General features: G+C 39.8%; 3 protein-coding genes across 4 annotated transcripts in view; 2 read left to right on the top strand and 1 right to left on the bottom strand.

The window, feature by feature from the left end:
- Positions 1–1,106: 1,106 nt before the first annotated feature.
- Positions 1,107–2,517, bottom strand: mrpl34 (mitochondrial ribosomal protein L34). The gene is made up of 2 exons (XM_010782021.1): positions 2,364–2,517; positions 1,107–1,817 (listed from the first exon to the last, which is right to left on the bottom strand). The coding sequence occupies exons 1-2, from the start codon at positions 2,417–2,419 to the stop codon at positions 1,499–1,501; spliced, it is 375 nt and encodes a 124-aa protein (XP_010780323.1). The 5' UTR covers positions 2,420–2,517; the 3' UTR covers positions 1,107–1,498.
- A 1,561-nt stretch (positions 2,518–4,078) lies between these two features.
- Positions 4,079–10,602, top strand: LOC104954835 (abhydrolase domain-containing protein 8-like). The gene is made up of 5 exons (XM_010782020.1): positions 4,079–4,376; positions 6,863–7,692; positions 7,776–7,946; positions 8,115–8,331; positions 8,456–10,602. The coding sequence occupies exons 2-5, from the start codon at positions 6,872–6,874 to the stop codon at positions 8,654–8,656; spliced, it is 1,410 nt and encodes a 469-aa protein (XP_010780322.1). The 5' UTR covers positions 4,079–4,376; positions 6,863–6,871; the 3' UTR covers positions 8,657–10,602.
- Positions 10,603–12,592: 1,990 nt separating this feature from the next.
- The window catches only part of LOC104954834 (lysine-specific demethylase 4A-like), a 22,324-nt gene continuing 16,899 nt past the window's right edge, over positions 12,593–18,017 (top strand). For both annotated transcript variants that reach the window (XM_010782019.1, XM_010782018.1), the window contains exons 1-5: positions 12,593–12,736; positions 14,428–14,589; positions 14,823–14,998; positions 15,162–15,276; positions 15,467–15,660. In XM_010782019.1, coding sequence (XP_010780321.1) covers positions 14,449–14,589; positions 14,823–14,998; positions 15,162–15,276; positions 15,467–15,660 — 626 coding nt within the window. In that variant the 5' untranslated portion in view covers positions 12,593–12,736; positions 14,428–14,448. The remainder of the gene's footprint in view (positions 12,737–14,427; positions 14,590–14,822; positions 14,999–15,161; positions 15,277–15,466; positions 15,661–18,017) is intronic.

The following is an 18,017-nucleotide window of genomic DNA, read 5'->3' as shown; positions in this document are numbered from 1 at the left end:
TGTATATACTCGCACTTTAGACTCTGTTACTAACTCTGGATATCTGTAGTCTTAGTATGTCTTAAATGTCGGTTTTACCGGTTAGGATGTATTAGAACGAAATCTAAAATGAAAATTGTAAATAAGCCATCTGTATGTAAAAAACCACCTGTATGTAAATTGTAAATAAGCCATCTGTATGTCAAATATGTCTTATATGTCTTAAATGATATGATGAATTGGAAATGGGGGACCCTGATGTAAACAAGACGAAAGTCTTTCTCTGGTCTGCATCCCCTTAACAATTGTATGTTTTGAGCTGTACTGTACTGTACCCAATATACAAGCTGTTAATAAACTTTTCAATCAATCAATCAATCAGGTATGATAGGTGACCGTAGGTAGGTCAAAATACTGAATTGATGTATAAGCTAGGGGTGCACATAACTGGTACCGTTGACGTTCGCGATACAGAGGGCTTCATCAAATAACTTTGAGTGGAGCCAGAAGTTGGAGTACCAAACACTGACTCCAGATACTCATCTGAGTACCTCACTGAGAAAGTTATGTGCACCCCTGTGTATAAGGCTTAACAACAGCACAGCAACCCCACTGTTAAACTCTAAATTATTGATATTAAACTTCACTATCTAGACTAGTCATCATGGTGCATTACTAATCAGTTTCGTCATCAAATTACACCTTATATCAATATCTGCTTATTTTAGTTATGAGTGTTCATATAAAATGCAGTAATTAGTAAACTAATATTAGTACTTTAAATCTATGCATGCCATTAGTTGTAAAATGAATGTGCTAAAATTATTGATAGCAACTTTCCCAAAATATTTCTGGCATATTGCATTATTAGTTAATGCCTCCATGTTCTTTACTTGTCTGACTTTCAACTATTTTGCCTCGAAAATGAAACACCACTAATGGTATTCTGGGTCACACTGCCTGATGAGCCAAAAGGACACTCGTTCTAAAATTAAAAGCACTTAGCTTGATTTTTATAGTTAATTAACCTGCAATGTGTATACAAACAATTGATGGCAGCAAACGTGGAAGTTTAAAAAAAACAATCTTTGTGAAGTATTTATTTTTCAATAACAAATACAAATTCATTTAAATTCTTCAGGGGTGGTTTTTATTTCATATTAAACAAGAATTTAGTTTTCATTAGTGGAAAAAAGATGACAGTGATCATTTTGTCTTCCAATAACTTCACACAAGCAAAAAAACAAACATCTGATAACATTTAATGGTAACAAACACAACCTTATAGATAAAAAAAGACTGGGTGAAACTACCAGTCTTCTTTTTACCAAATGCAAATTATTTGTCAAAGGCCAGCTTTTACTCCCCACCCATGATTAATGGAGTGCAAAAAAGCAAAACACAACCCACACCCAGTATCACCGTTACACAGGGTCTTTGCTGAGCACCCTGAGCAATGGCAACTTTTCTGAGCCAATGTCTGTTTCTCAAAGACTGGCAGGTTTTCCGACAAGGTCCTTCAGTGTGTGAGTGACTGCCGCCCCTTCAACATGCGCCTCAGAATCACCTCGATGCCGCTTTGTGTGCTGATCCTCTTGATCCAGCCGTGGGTCCTCTTGCGTTTAATGTTCTTGGGCTGATACTCTGTACCTCTCTTCTTTGTCCGAATCTGCTGGTATTGCCATGGAAGCTGTTGGAACATTCCTGAGCCCTCAGCTTGTGAAGAAAGCAGCCCACATCTGTAAATAGTAGGTCTTGCAGCTGCTGTGGGCAACATCCAGCTGCTGAATAGTCTAAGGCGAGAGTTGCCAGGTATTGCAAGGTTTCCTGCAGGGATGCTGTGGACAAATGTTCACAAATGTTATAAACAAATCATTTTGTATTCTTCTTCCTGGGTCTCTGCATGCACCACTTATACCAAAGCAAATTTGTATGTGTAAACCTACTTGGTATTAAAACTGATTCTCATTCTTTATTACCAAGTTCGTTGTATAATCTAGAGTGCTGCTTTTTATATTTGTTCTCATGCACGGATCCAAAGCATTCGTGTCAACTGTTTACACAATAATGAAATAGATTAAAACAACAGATTGAAAACACATCAGAACTGTAACTGTTACTGCTACTGGAATAATACGAGTAAACACTGCATACAGATGTAAATCAAAAGTCATTAATGATATATTAATTAGCTATGATTGAGCTATAATTGAAATAGCCTTCACCTTACTAAATATATTCTTCAATCAGTAGCTAGCTGGCTACCTGCATCCTTAACTAGCCACGCTGCTAACACACTGCTAAGCTAGCTAGACAATATTAGCACTGTAAACAAACACTGCTTTTGCCGTTTGTCTAACATGGACATGCGTAGACTTTGTTACCTGGTGAAATTGTTTATCCGACCCAGTCGGGAAATAGATGACCGTATAATGTTCATTTTTAGATAGCTATACAGTTGACACAGACATGAGAACAGTGAATGTCACAGGTCTGCCTGCGTATATTAAGCAACACGATTGGTTAAGACGTTTCAGCCAATGAGAAGGCTTGTTGCTGAAGATATTGCCCCGAGTAGAGTTTGTCAGGTCAAACTCACAAGAAGTTTACCAACGTTACCGGCCAACGCCACGGTGTTTCAGTGCCAGAAAAAGTCTGACAGGTATGGTTTGAGCTTAGCATCTGCCAAATGAGGGACACGAAACAATGTAAGCAATGGCATTTGTATACAGACTGAGATGACTCGATGCCTGAGAAGTTTTACCTCGGGGTAAGATGCACATCAATATACGATTCACAACCATGGTTCACAGTCACAGTACACTACTGCACAACCCTGTGGAGAGGACTAAAATAACCCTCTCTTCACATAATTTGTAAGTGCAGTCTTCACAAATCATTGCACAGCTGCCCAACACTTTACTTAACCTGCTCACTCAAGTAATGTAAAAATTACATTATTAATCTACTTTTAACTTTTGTTCATCCAAAATTAGGCTACATTTTCAACGTTATTTCGAACTAATTACATATCAAGCATGTACACTTTAGTGTAACAGTAGTCCAGTGCCAAATTAAAGCTTTGACAGTCTGGCAGCTAATATAAAACCACAAATTAAAGAAATTTAGGAAAAATGTAGAATTTGAATTATAAAACAATATGTCACCAATTTCCACCAAATTAGGGGTCATTCAAGCACTCCTGTCATTCAAACACATATTATAATGTATTCTATAACAATGATGAGGTTGTCTACATGTATACATACATGTAAATACATAGTATGATGTTGTCAAAACCACAGAAAATACTTTAAGTTATTGTTTTATTGTGTGCATTATTACAAGAGTTGTAATTTGAGTGCCATTTGGTGTCAATAAGGAAAATTCCCTTCCTTACAATGTTGTTTGTGAGCTGATATGTAAAAAACAATTCCCTATTGGTCATCATGGCATGTTTATTGACCTCATTGATTTCTAAACCATTTTATTAAAACATCAATGTGTGATATCTATAAACATAAAGCACTTTGTTATTTACATCGGCTGCCAAACAATGACAGAAAGCAGTTGTGGTCTCAGGCTCTCCCCATATACGTCACTGCTGGCCATTCCGTGACAGGCACCGCACTGTCCGGGCATTGTAGCACCGATGTGTTGATGTGAGTCCAAGGGTAACAGCAACACAGCTAATAATAATGTTATTGGTTACAATTAAAGGTCATTTCTCCCTTCAGTGACGCAGCACCTGGCAAAGCATATTTCAGGTGTAGGTTTAGGAAAATGCGGTGGAGATTATTTAAACCCTGGTGAAGAATTTGAAATTGTAACATCACACATGCAGGCCTGATCATCACCATGTGTGCCCATTACGATAGCTGGACAATCATTTTTGATCATTCCTGTCGCTCTCCCTGACTGCAAGCACGCGCGCACACGCACGCATTTTGCTACTCTCTCAGCCTTGGCAACAAGGAAACAAGCCTTTCCCATTGGCCTCCTCTCTGTGATCAGCTGTCTTCTATTCGCCCTGCTCCCTGCCACTCAGGAGCGAAAATGCCCGAACACTGCTGTTGCTGCTGCGGATACGGCAGCAGGGCTGGGTAGGGTCTGAATGCGCAGTGGATGCTGAGGGAGAGGAAACAAAACATTGGTTGTTATCGTTATGGATGTCGTATTGACATGCAATTGCCACACTCTTATGGATGCATGCTCAATCCCCTCCGTGTTCAGTGACAGCAGTACATGAAGCCAATAAGAAGTGATTACTGTTTTGCAGCATCTTTAGTGTAGACAAATTGTTACACCAAATGCAACGTTTTCCCTCTTCAGCTTCGTCGGCCCTTCATCTTTTGGTGCAGATTTATATTCACCCTTAATCATCTCTAATTCGGCAGGTAAGGAATTGATTTGTTATTGCATTATGTATTTAATGAGCGAATGTTTATTGTGCATAGTTCAGCATTCACAAACATCCGCACAATGTCTGCATGCATTTGTTCCTTGACTGAGCAAAAATAACAGATCTATATCATATGCAATTATGGCACTCCAACCCAGACTGCCACGGATTTATAATATTTGTTTTAATTTGTGATGTGATTATTTTAATTGGGCCTATACATAACACTCAAAATGCCCTTCACTTGGCATTTTCATTCTATTCAGACATACATAGACCACTAACAATACTGCTGTTTATGGCTACATATTTGGGGAGTCAAATGCTTGTAGAATATCTTGCATTTGGCATTATTAACTGAAAATAGGTGACAATGCCTTATTATTTTTCTGATATAAGCATTTCCAGTGGAAACAACAACACTGCGGCTATGTGAAAATATTGAGCAGCACACTGTGTTACTCTAAGATTTAGCAGACATGTCAACCTTAATATTCTGCACTGCAGGCAAAAATGTTATACATGCATGAGTAACCTTCAGCCTGTTTGACTTTAAGGTTTGTGGATCTAAAATAATTTCTCTCACACAGATTGAAATCCAGGTTGACCGCATGTTCATACATTAGTAGGTGAAGAGGACAATCCCTGATTTAAATAACAGGGTAGTTAATCGTGTAGTTAATCGTGTAGTTAATTTTGTGGTAATGAGGTATTGTGGCATTGCATCAGGGTCATTCAAAGTGCTAAACATGGTTATGTAATATCCTGCTATGTTGTCAATAAATACACCTTTCCCTCATTACCACTTGTAGCTGCTGCACAACTGATTTGTTCATGATAAAATGACAGAATGGCTTAAAAATGTAAGGTCCATCGCGTGTAAATCTATAGAGATAGATGGCTGTATGTATGTAGGACAAGCAGAACACACTGCAGTGTTGATTTGGATTTTTGTGGAAAGACGGGCCTCTGTCTCAGTCGACATTCACTTGGCTCCAGGGTGTAACTGGATAGCACTTTATCCACTGACCTTCAGACCATTCTGCCACCAACAACAACACCACGCACCGACACACGCACATGTCTACCCTCCTGTGCGTGTTTTTTTTATTTCACTGTAGAGCCAGCCCTCTGAAGCACCATGTATTAAAAGTCTGTTTAATTCATTTACCGTAATCTAGAGGTTGGTAAAGCTTTAACCAATAAACGTTAACAAATGTACGACGTATGGTGAACTATTACAGGGATGTCCTTTAAATACAGGATATGCAGAATGACAATCTGCATCTAAACTGGATAAGCAGTATGAGATACAATTGTGTCAATGTTTACAGTTTATATGACTTTAATCAGGAGAAAGTCTTTACCAAAAAAACAACACATTTAATTTCAATGTGGAACAGTTCTGACTATATGTGAAAGAGAATTTATAGTCATCCGTTTGTTTAATTTTTATCTCAAGATGTGCTTACGTATTGATAAGCCAATATTACTTAGGCAGCATGATTGAATCCATAATCTAAATTACATGTCATGTAATAGTATACTATATGCAGGGAAATCCTCCCTACGTATAAGCAGTAATAATGCACTCTGTGTCCGTAAACAGGAAACAATAAAGCCTTGTCATTCTGTGTCCTAGAGATAACCAGCCTGCGTTTGCATAAAAAGTTAGGACTAATGATGCTTAATTTACACAACTGCCAAAATAACGGCGACTGGACCTATGCGCAATGATGTTCTTCCCTTTTTTTAAGTGTTCCCTATATCTATTTGTATCAGTATAGCTTGGAATACAGCAATCATACTGTTATGAGACATACCATTCATGTACACAGACATGCCATATGACTGTCATTTTCTATTTATACCCTGGACCATGCAAAAAGGAAGGGTTATTTATAGCAAACGTCTAGGTCAGCATGTCAATTGCCGGTTGTCACTGACATTGAAACTGTAGTAGGTTACAGCCCAGCACAAGCATGATTTTTTTTCTTCCCTGTTTATGAACTTGGAGATCCTAAATGTTAAGCTGCTTTGCCACCATGGTGAGTCGAACTTAAAAATGCTGCTTTTGCTACACTTATACACAAACTATGGCATTTCAATTTGCAAAGCAGTTTGGAGCCTGTTGAAACTGGTGCCTTCTCTCTTCACTGTGTGTGGTTTGATAAAAGGAGTTAGAAGACTGTTCTATGGAAACTGCGTTGCTAGGCAACAGCTTGGGTCCAATTTGATTCACATCAAGCTCGGACCCAATTTATTTGCGTTGAGCTGTTGACATTTAGAAATACTGCAACAGGAAATAAACCTGAAACCATTTTTATGTTTGAATCTATTACTTTTGTTTTTTAAACTGGAGAAGGGTAAAACATTTCACAAATATTGTCTTTCATGTTGTACTACATTATCTACATATTCAAATGTTTTTGTTATGCATCTGAGTGCTGAGCTGCTTTGTTATGTGCATTGTTTCTGCAGGAAAGCACTATGCTGACCACTATCACTGAAGGGATTCTCTGCTGTCTGACTGGGAAGGCTGCCAGTCTGGTCTTGCCTCTGGAGTCGTCTGAACCCTCTGATGGGTTTGAGTTTGTGGAGGTGAAACCTGGGAGAGTTCTGCGAGTGAGGCACATCATCCCAGAGCGTCCCGTGGTAACAGAGGATCAAGTTGCAGGCAAAGGAAATACAGACGGAACTGATGATGATGTTGAAGGCTCTCTTGAGGAAGATAATGAAAGCAATACCGGCAGCAGTGTCCACTGCAAGAGGAAGATCACAGTCTACCGCAACGGGCAGCTGGTGATTGAGAATCTCGGCGATGTTCTGCACTCTGAGATCCTGCAGTGTCAGGATGGTGATCTGGAGCCTTGCAGCACCGTAGAGGTGGAGTTGGCAGACTACAAAGAAATGCCCTCTTCTCCAGACCCCAACTCTGCTCCTCCTCCGGTTCCCTCACCTCTTGGGGAACATAAACCTGCTCCACCGCCTCGCCGCCGGCGCCGCAAGCCCAAGCGCACTGTGCAAATCGACTCAAAGAGAGTCATCTCCAGCTGCAAAGGAACACACTCAGACGTAGCGTTGTTCTTCGTGCACGGCGTGGGAGGTTCTCTGGACATTTGGGGCAGCCAACTGGACTTCTTCTCTCGGCTTGGCTACGAGGTCATTGCTCCTGACCTGGCGGGGCATGGAGCCAGCACTGCCCCGCATATTGCAGCGGCTTATACTTTTTACGCCCTTGCAGAGGACCTTCGTGCCATCTTTAAGAGATATGCTCGTAAACGCAACATTCTCATTGGCCACTCATATGGGTGAGGATGTGTAAAATGCTTTATTATAAACCTTATTGAACCATTTACTTATATAGTAGTGATTATACACTTATCTCTTCCAGAGTGTCATTTTGCACCTTCCTGGCCCACGAATACCCTGATCTGGTCCACAAGGTCGTGATGATCAATGGAGGCGGCCCCACAGCTCTGGAGCCCAGCCTTTGCTCCATCTTCCAGCTGCCATCTTGTGTCCTGCACTGTCTGACACCCTGTCTGGCCTGGAGCTTCCTCAAGTAAGATACGCATTTGCATGCCAACATTTACTCTAGTACAGACAGTGACAGATACAGGATATTCTCTTGCCGATGACAGAACAACATGGCTTGTTGATGCCAAAACACTTGAACAATTACATTGGAAAACCTGAAATATAACTTCCCTGTGTTTTTTCTAACCTTCAGAGCTGGGTTTGCACGCCAAGGTGCCAAAGAAAAGCAGCTGTTGAAGCAGGGCAACGCCTTCAATGTGTCTCCGTTTGTGCTGCGGGCCATGATGAGTGGTCAGTACTGGCCTGAAGGGGATGAGGTCTACCATGCTGAGCTCACTGTGCCCATCCTTCTGGTTCATGGCATGTGTGACAAGTTTGTGCCAATGGATGAGGACCAGCGCATGGCAGAGGTAAAACACGTTTTCATATATGAATATTTGCTATTTTATCTTGTGATATGTAATGTAAATTGTATGTGCACTGTAGTGTTATACTGTTTGTAATGTTCTGTAATCATCTCGGCTGCCTTTCCAGATCCTTCTGTTTGCATTCCTGAAAGTCATAGAGGAGGGAAGTCACATGGTCATGATGGAGTGCCCTGACACCGTCAACACCCTCCTCCACGAGTTCTTTCTATGGGAGCCTGACATGTCCAGGAAAGCCAGCAGCAAAACAGACATGGCTCTCACTGACTCTCTCCACACATTGAAAATCAATAAGCCTGTGGACAAATAACCAACCGGGAGACTAGTTTTGTTACGGAACCAAGCAGAAGGCCTTTTACGGCATGTGTTCTTAAGGCTGCTCCCAGGCTGAGAGCTGATATAAACAGGGCTTCATCTTCAGGATGTGGACGGCCACTGGTGCTCCAAGATTAAGCAGGACTTTGGCATGTTGCCGACCGGGGAACGATGGAACAAACATAACGATAAGGGGAATGGATGGAAACACAGTCAGTTTTTGCTTCGCTTTAATTGCAATTTGTGCTTCATTGCGTCATGTTTGCAAAACGACCCAATACCTGGAGGACTGTGTCCATTCGTGATTTGAGTATGAAATATATCTGGTGAAAAACGGCCTCCTACCACATGCAAGAGGCATAAGATTCATGAAATGTTGATGTGGTGATTTTCATCTTCTTAAATATTCTGTATAATACTGCAGAACTTCTGATGTACCTTTTACAAAGTGGTTATTAACTAATCATTGGATCAAACTTATATCTGCTTTCATTGGGAAACTGTGGTGAGTTCAGGAATTACAGATCTGATGTGCCAGTATGACAGTGAAGGACAGCTTATAACAAAAACAATAATAGTTTATTACAGAATAATAAAAACATTGAATATATACTGTCATTCATACATAAGTTACATATTGCCAGAAGGAGGAACACAAAATCCATCGTCCACCTGCATTTCTGCCACCTAATAACCCCATCCACAACATGTGCAGTGTTCACAGTCTCAAACATTAAGACTCACAATCACGGTTATTGTCTATAAAAATGCTTCATCTATTTTCAAATTACAGCAATATATTTTCCATATATTGAACTCTTATCTAACTCAAAAAGCTATGTGCGTCTATGTTAAGCACAATGTAACCAACTCATGAATTCATAGTTGCATGGAAATCAAGTAATATGCAATGAGAGATTTATCTGAGCTGGTTACAAAACAGATAAACAAAAATGGATGCCCTAAAGTTCTCCTTTATTCAAGCAGCTATGGCTGCAATAGTATATCATATCCTAAGGATAATAAAAAAGTACAGAGGCCCTGCATGAGTTCAGAATATGAAAAAGTATCAAGATTGTGTCAAACAGTTGCAATATATTCTTATATTGAAAAGTTCCCTGTGCACTTCTCTCTAATCAATTGAGTGTTCTTTCAATGTGTAAGTATTTTTTTGCCTTTTTTGAAATAACTGCCATAACAAATTGTGGTTGTATTGACCGCTTTAAGCTGCTGAGTGTGTTGCTCTAAAACTCTGGAGTCCATCATATTTATTGAAATGTGTCAAACGGAAAGAAAAAGATCACATTATGCTCGTAGAAAGACATTCATTCATGGGGGCTACTTTGTCTCACAGTAAGGTGCAAGTATAAGAAAATGTGTAAACCTGTGGAGTGTCCAAAGCTTGAAATCAAATGTGAGTCAGCCAAAGGTGAAACTCCCTTAGAAATAGGGACAATTATACAGACCATGCTGGTCTGTTGAATATGCATTTTGACAGAGTGCTGATGCAACATGACTGGTCTTATGCAACAGGAACAAAATATATAGAATTAGAGAGGACATAAACAGACTTAGCACTGACATCTCAAATAAACATAATTTATTCTCTATGAACTTTCCAAAAACCAACAAGTGCTGCTGATACAATGTACTGTATGTCTCCTTTTGGTGTTAAAGGTCAGTAAAACTGTATGGACGACAGGGTGGACATGTATTTCCCTTTTATGCTGAAAGTATGCATATACAAATTGTCAGTGCTCAAATGTGCTATATCTTTTTGTGGTTAACAAAGATGTGTTAATGTTGTTGTTGCATTTATTCATGGAAATCATAATATATGCACTGCCTGAATGTAGATGCATATAACAGTATATATACCCTATCAAAACTGTTTCAGTGTATGAATGTGCCTTTCCTGGCATGAAATAAAAACGATGTTCACAGCTGATTTTGTTAGTTTGTTCTTTTGCAATTATAGTGCGGTGTACCTCGGTTAGTGATATTGCAATTTACACATTAATTATGTAGACCTTTTGGTAGACAACATATATTCTTCAATTTAATCATATAAATATACAGTATATTCATATGAGGACTGAAATTGTTTACATATTGATACAGGACAAAACCACATAAGTACTTTCAGATTATATATAGGCCTACTAATATATTTCAAATGCAATTCATTTGCATATCCTCATAACATATGTGAACGTTTGAAGCACAATTGGACAACATTTTTGATTTAATTTAAACCTTTACTATATCTTAAATAAGGATTCAAGTCTATTACTATTTTTTTTAGAAGGTTATTCTTTTACTGTCCACGTCGGAGATAGTAAATTAAATGTCAAAATGATTACATTTGATCAGTAAGAATAGATGACTGAGTTCAAAGATGAATATAATAAGTATAAATAATAAAACAATCAAAGATCAATTCTGAAGTTCCTGGACATCCTTTTTTTTTTTTTTTATACTTTGTTTTTATTGAAAATAATTGCACTGAATTTCAAACATACATACTGTCATTTAACTTTGACATTCAAAAACACGATATCAATTTGCATCCACATGTTGAGGCGCAACGGACAACTCAGAAATGAAATAACAATGAAAAATATAAAACGACTGTCCAAAAGAGCCCTTGTCGGGAGTTTAAATCTCAATGGTTTCCTGGATTATCTTTTCCAATGTGTTTGTCTTCTTCTCTATATAATGTCCATCCTTTTCACTGGTCTTCCATTTTTGGTAGTCTCAACCGATGTGTCATTTTGTTACCATTATGTAGATTTCCTCTATCTCCATCCATTGTACTTGGGTAGGGATATCCACTTGCCCCCATTTCCTTGTGATGGTTTTCTTGCCGGCTATCAACAACACTTTAGCTAAGCATCTATCTCTTGGTTGTATATCATTTTCCGTAAAATTACCCAAATAAAGAATCACAAAACTCTTGGGGAAATCATATCCGATTATCTTTTGTACTACTTTATGAACCATTCCCCAAAACGTTGTTATTTTGTGTCATTTCCAAAATACATGTGAATGATCTGCTTCTGTTGTTCCACATTCCCTCCAGCATGGTAGCTTTACATTTGAGTATCTGTTTTTAACCTTGGGTGTTATAAAATAACGGATCCGATTTTTCCAAGAGAACTCCCTCCATATCCGCAAACTGGTGGATGATTGGTGTATTCTCCACATGTTTTGCCATTCATTATTTTCAATTTTCGTGTTGAATTCTGATTCCCATTTTTCTTTTATATATGTGGTTGACTATTTGTTCATTGTTAGTGCTTGATATAGTACAGATATAGTCCTAATTTTTTTTCCCCAATACAAATGTATTATAGTCTGAATCAATTCATTCACGTCCTTGGTGGGTGTTCCCCTGATGTGTGTTCTATAATAATCCCTTAGTTGTAGATATCTAAAGAAGTCATGTTTCCCAAAATCGTATTTATCTTTCATATCCTGAAAACTCTCTACTTCCCCTTTCTTCTCCAAAGTGCACCATGCTGTGATTCCCTTGGTAACCCACCGTTTGAAACATTCGTCTTATCTTGCTGGTACAAAGTTACTGTGAAATGCTACCCATTTCAATATATGTATGTCTTCTTGTATTTTTTGAATTTTTACTATTTTAAACCATGACTCCAGTGTGAATAATGTAATTGAATCCATATGATTTTTGACATCCTCTGTTTAGTTTTCTTAATGTTAACAAAATCGCTTTTCAAATACAATTAACATGCATCCAGCAACATAGATAAGATGTCTGTTAATATAATTATTTACAGTCATTACAGAAAGATGAGATTTAACATCTCATCATATGACGAGTCATAGGAGCCGCCCTCTGATTGGCTGAACGTGTCCCATGCGTGTTGTGGTAAACAAAATACGAGATGCGTGAACATGCGTAAAAGTGGTAATGGAGGATAGTGGTCTATTCACAGGGGGTTTAGTTAGCAAGCTCTCTTCATTCTCCTATGTTCAGAACTGCCGGTTTTATTCATTACGAGTTGTTTACAACAGAAGGGAACTCGTCTGAATCAACCCAGAGCAGGCTGTAAGTACTTGTCTGTCGAGTTATCCTACAGCCGTCTCAGAAAGCTAGCTTTTTAACTCACAATGCTAATCTGTTGGCTAACTAGCCGGAACTGCTAGTGTCGATGCTAGGGGGCGGGTATCGTCTATTTCCTGGAATAGATATCACTGACTTGGCAGATGATAGTTCACTTTATGTACTGTCTGTGACGCAAAAATGTGTTTAACGTTGAGAATAGGAAAACGCTAACTCTATTCGTACAACATACCAAGTATTAAGTTAGGGTTAAAGCAAGCTCTGCCCAAGTTTGCCAACGAAAGTGCTTTGTAGGATGTAACGCAGCTTCGTTTTTATCTGTAATACAGGAAATAGTCAGTTCCCATTTAGTATTAACGTGAATAAGCTAGCTAGCTAGCTGTGTTGTGATTATTACTTTCTCCTTCGAGACACCATGCAAACAAGATAACAATTACATTTGCACAATCATGTAACTTTACGTGGCCACATTGAAAACCTTCCACCTAGCTAATGCTATGTGTCGGTGCATAACGATATTCGTTATACAAATTAGGTCATGTTTTGGAGCAAGTTAGCAAACACGCTAATGTTAGCCGGCCTGCCACAGTGGGGCTGAATTAAAGAGACGCGGGTTTAACCAATCAGCGGCGGTTTTAGCTTTTCCCTGTCAACGGTATCCCGGGCCACGGTGAGGAAACGTATACAAACCATACACTGTATGATACAAACACGTACTATTCAACAGCAGTATTGAAAAGTAACTAGGTACTTTTACTAAAGTACTGTACTTATACACTTTTCGGAGACTTGTACTTTACTTGAGTATTTCAATGTTTTGCTACTTTGTATTTCTACTCCACTACAATTCAGACGTAAATGGTCTACTTCTATTCCTCTACATTTATACAATACCTTTAGTTACTTAGCAGATTTTGATTAATTATTTGAATAATATTCAACACTTAGGTCTTGAGTAACACCTAGAGTAAAATTCACAAACTACTCAGCAGCATTCAAATTAATTAAAACTAGCTGCACCTTTACCAGCTTCAAACACATTAATGCATCAATAATTATAATAAAAAAATATATATATTATTCTGAAATGGGCCAATTTGCATAACGAGTACTTTTACTTTTGGTACTTTAAGTATATTTTGATGCCAATACTTTTGTGCTTTTATTTGAGTGACATTTTGAATGCAGGACTTTTACTTGTAACAGAGTTTTCCTACACTCTGGTACTTTTACTTAAGTACAATATCTGAGTACTTCTCCCGCCTCTGTTTAACAGTGACATTAAAGCTTAATGGCTCTCTCTACTATTCAAAAACACTTTAATTATGAATATAACAATTCCAAAAATGTAAACCTATAATCCCTCTTTATGATTTTTTGAGCAGAAATGAAATGCAAACACTGTTAGCAACCAGTTTGAGAAATCCTGAGAAGTAAATGTGTTGAAATATAAAAAGTTTTATATTGTTATTGATACTCACCATTAAATTATGTTAGAATAATTGAAAAGTAGATGTTTTCAGTCACTCAATTTAGCTCTAGAGGTGCAGGTCAGAAAGGTAGGACCAAGTTAAAGATTCCTTGTTGTGGGTACTTATAAATCATGGCAAAGCTGACTTAAAAATATACTTAATCGACTCATCATAAAATCCTAATTTCCTATGTGCAATCTGCAGGAGCTGCCGTTCAGTTTTGGGATGGCGTCGGATGGGGTTTCCCAAAACCATAGTTCCAAAGGGATCATGACTTTTTACCCCACTGCTGAGGAATTTAAGAACTTCAGCCGCTATGTTGCATATGTGGAGTCCCAGGGAGCACATAAAGCAGGCCTGGCCAGAGTGAGTACAGACACACTGCATTTGTTCAAACATGCCAAGACTGACTGCTATCGGACAGTTTTGATGTTTTGATGTCTTTGTTTGCAATGAAATGATTCAGTAAAGGGTATCTGTTAAATCTTGTACATATTAAGTGATGAAATACAAATATTGAGAAAAATAAATGCATTTATACCTCTAAGCTTAGCTGGTGAATCATTGTGATGATTCACTGTCCGCTTTCCTCCTCCAAGATTGTCCCACCAAAGGAATGGAAGCCCAGAGGCTCTTATGATGACATAGACGATTTGGTGATCCCTGCACCCATTCAGCAGGTGGTGACAGGCCAGTCGGGCCTTTTCACACAATACAACATTCAGAAGAAGTCCATGACCGTCGGAGAGTTCCGCAAGATTGCCAACAGTGACAAGTGAGAAGTGCAGAAATATAGTATATTTATGTAATTTTTTCTTCGGTTAACAGAAAGTCTGTTACATCTGTAAAAGTGCTGCTAACTGTATCTTTAACCATATGATGGTGAAAGTAAACCTATGGTGTTTGTACTAATGATCTATTTTATATGCAATTTTTAGGTTCTGTAGTCCACATTATGATGACTTTGAGGAGCTGGAAAGGAAGTACTGGAAGAATGTGACGTTTAACCCTCCCATATACGGGGCAGATGTTAATGGATCTCTATACGGCCGTGTGAGTGGACATTTCTGGGAGTTGTGGCTCTATCAAATGTAAAAGAACATTGATAGGTTTTGTTATTGCTGTCTGTGCACTTGTTGACCTGTAACACAAGCGTTGCTGATAACATTACTGATTATAGCGGTGCTTATTACTGTATCCAGTCTCACTTGTACATCTTGTATTATTTGCTCTACCCTTACAGGACGTCAAAGAGTGGAACATTTGCCACCTGGACACCATTTTGGATACTGTTGAACATGAAAGCGGCATCACCATTGAGGGTGTTAACACACCCTACTTGTATTTTGGCATGTGGAAGACCACTTTTGCATGGCACACTGAGGACATGGACCTCTACAGTATCAACTACTTGCACTTCGGAGAGCCCAAATCATGGTAAGGAGGAAATAAACTTCCTTTTTTTTAAGTCATTCATGTTAATACTAAGACCCTTTTGCACCGAAAAGACAGGGTTCTTATTTCAACTTAGTTTTGAGTATCATTATTTTCATATAATTGACACTGCTGAAAATGATAGTTACGTATGTAACTACGGTTCTATGAATCCTGGATGACCGCCAGAGGCGGTGCTTAGCACTGAATATCTTCTGTCTTGCGCATGCACAGGTCGAATATTTATATCAACAAAGTCACGTGTGACCTCGTATGACCCCGGAAGGCATAAGTTCCGGTGTTGTCAACAAGTTCAGTCCTATGGAATCTTCTCGCGGAAACATGAGATTCCGAGTGACAAAGAACTCTGGAAGGAAGGATTCATAGAACCGTAGTTACATACGTAATTATCGTTCTATTTCATCCTCACTGACCGCCAGAGGCGGTGCTTAGCACTGGATGACTTATACCAACAGTCACGAGGAAGTCTAAATACTTACCCTATAGGGATGGCCTAGGTCAGGGGTCGGCAACCCACGGGCCGCATGCGGCCATTTAAGCCCCCCCCCCTCGGGCCCTCCAGTGGCCAGACCCACAGCTGGAAGCGGCAGGGGTCGGGGTGCCACATCCTACCCTCCAGCTGAGACAAGAGGTCCTTCCTGTTGGGGAGACGCCAAGGCGTCCCGCAACAGAGTCTGTGCAGCAGGGAGAACCAAGTCCTGGCCGGCCAGAAGGGGGCCACCACAAGAAGCCTGTGGCCCTGATGAAGCACTCTGAGGAGTGTTGGTAGGATCAGAGGAAGGGGTGGATAGGCATAGAGAAGACACCCTGGCCACGAATGAGCCAGGGCGTCCTGACCCAAAGGGCTGGTCATCTCCGTCAAGAAGAACCATAGGGGGCAGTGGGTTGACATCTTCGAGGCAAAGAGATCTACCTCTGCACTGCCGAAGAGACTCCAGATGCTGGCCACCACCTCTGGATGAAGCCGCCACTCCCCTGGTGGAGGCTTGTGACGGGAGAGGAAGTCGGCGACTTGGTTCTGCTCTCCGGGCAGATACATTGACCGTAGGCTGGCCAGGCAAGGAGCTGCCCAGGTCAGGAGAGTCTGGGACACCTCTAGCAAGGGTGCAGATTTGGTGCCCCCCTGGTGGTTTACGTGATGCACTGTTGTAGTGTTGTCCGAGCAGACAATCACATGCCTCCCCCTCAGGTATGGCAGGAAGTGCCTAAGTGCTAGGTGCACAGCTCGCAGCTCTAGCACGTTGATGTGTTCGGGCTATCCTGTTTTGCCACACCGCACCCCATCCCGAGAGGCTGGCATCCGTCGTAACGGTCTCTGCGGAAAGGGACGGAGCCCATGGCCACGCCCCTCAGCATGTACGACCTCTCCCTCCATGGGGATAGAGTGGAGAGGCACTGTTTTGTAGGGCTGCAACAAACGACTAATTTGATAATCGATTAATCTATCGATTAATGAAACGACTATTCAGACTATTACTGTATGCCTTGCACAATTTCTCAAACGCTCTTATTTAGCCATCACCTTTTAGATTTAGCTTGAGGTTGTTTTAGGCATGTGGAAACTAACAATGAAGACAATAAAGATGACTACTTGATTCAAAAACACATATATTATTAAATTAACTAAACACATGTTGAACAAAACTAACATCGTTTTTTATTTAAATTAAATAAATAATATTTCACATCAAAAGAAACAACAGTGTTTTAACAAATCGTATTAAATAATCTGACAGAACTGTAAACAGAAGAGCTGAAACTTTAACAAAATAAATAACTCAGTTACCTCTAATCATGAACCCATATTTGTATAATTGAGTTAACTGTGTGTTGCTGCTAGCATACAAACATACAATACCTGAGGTGGAAAAGTTACTCGTGGATTGGGGGGCTACAGAGCTACTAGAAAGACAGTCGAACCCGGTGCATTCCTCCGTCTGGATGTGGTGCACTTTTGCTAAATGTTTAGACAAATTGCTCGTGTTACCGCTTACATGCTAAACACTTTATTGCACTTTTGGCAACGAGCATTGTCCACATCGAGAGACGGGTAAAGTTTACCACGCGTCGGAGCGCCTTCTCTCCGCCAATCTTCCGGCAGTGTGTTGCTGCATGTTAGCAGCGCGTGTGTAAACTGACCCACCCCTCGCACACAGACGGTGGAGAGATCTCGTCTTTTATCGAAAATACTATCATAGACGCATTTGTGTTGTCTTTTTTGCATAATTCAGAAACGAGTTGGCGACACAAGACTGCAATATAATGTTTTTGCTGTAACAATAATACATGACATATATTTTTAAATGTCTCCAGTACCGATAAAAAGACCAATTAACGTT

This window comes from Notothenia coriiceps, unplaced genomic scaffold (genome assembly GCF_000735185.1).
Source record: "Notothenia coriiceps isolate Sejong01 unplaced genomic scaffold, NC01 NC01_scaffold00024048, whole genome shotgun sequence".
NCBI lineage: Eukaryota > Metazoa > Chordata > Actinopteri > Perciformes > Nototheniidae > Notothenia > Notothenia coriiceps.
This window is presented reverse-complemented; position numbering and strand designations above follow the sequence as displayed.

Coding starts and splice junctions, on each gene's coding strand:
- mrpl34 (XM_010782021.1), bottom strand. CDS start 2,419: ATGAACATTATACGGTCATCTATTTCCCGACTGGGTCGGATAAACAAT. Junction 1,818..2,363: donor CGGATAAACAATTTCACCAG/GTAACAAAGTCT, acceptor ATTTGTCCACAG/CATCCCTGCAGGAAACCTTG.
- LOC104954835 (XM_010782020.1), top strand. CDS start 6,872: ATGCTGACCACTATCACTGAAGGGATTCTCTGCTGTCTGACTGGGAAG. Junction 7,693..7,775: donor CTCATTGGCCACTCATATGG/GTGAGGATGTGT, acceptor TATCTCTTCCAG/AGTGTCATTTTGCACCTTCC. Junction 8,332..8,455: donor AGGACCAGCGCATGGCAGAG/GTAAAACACGTT, acceptor CTGCCTTTCCAG/ATCCTTCTGTTTGCATTCCT.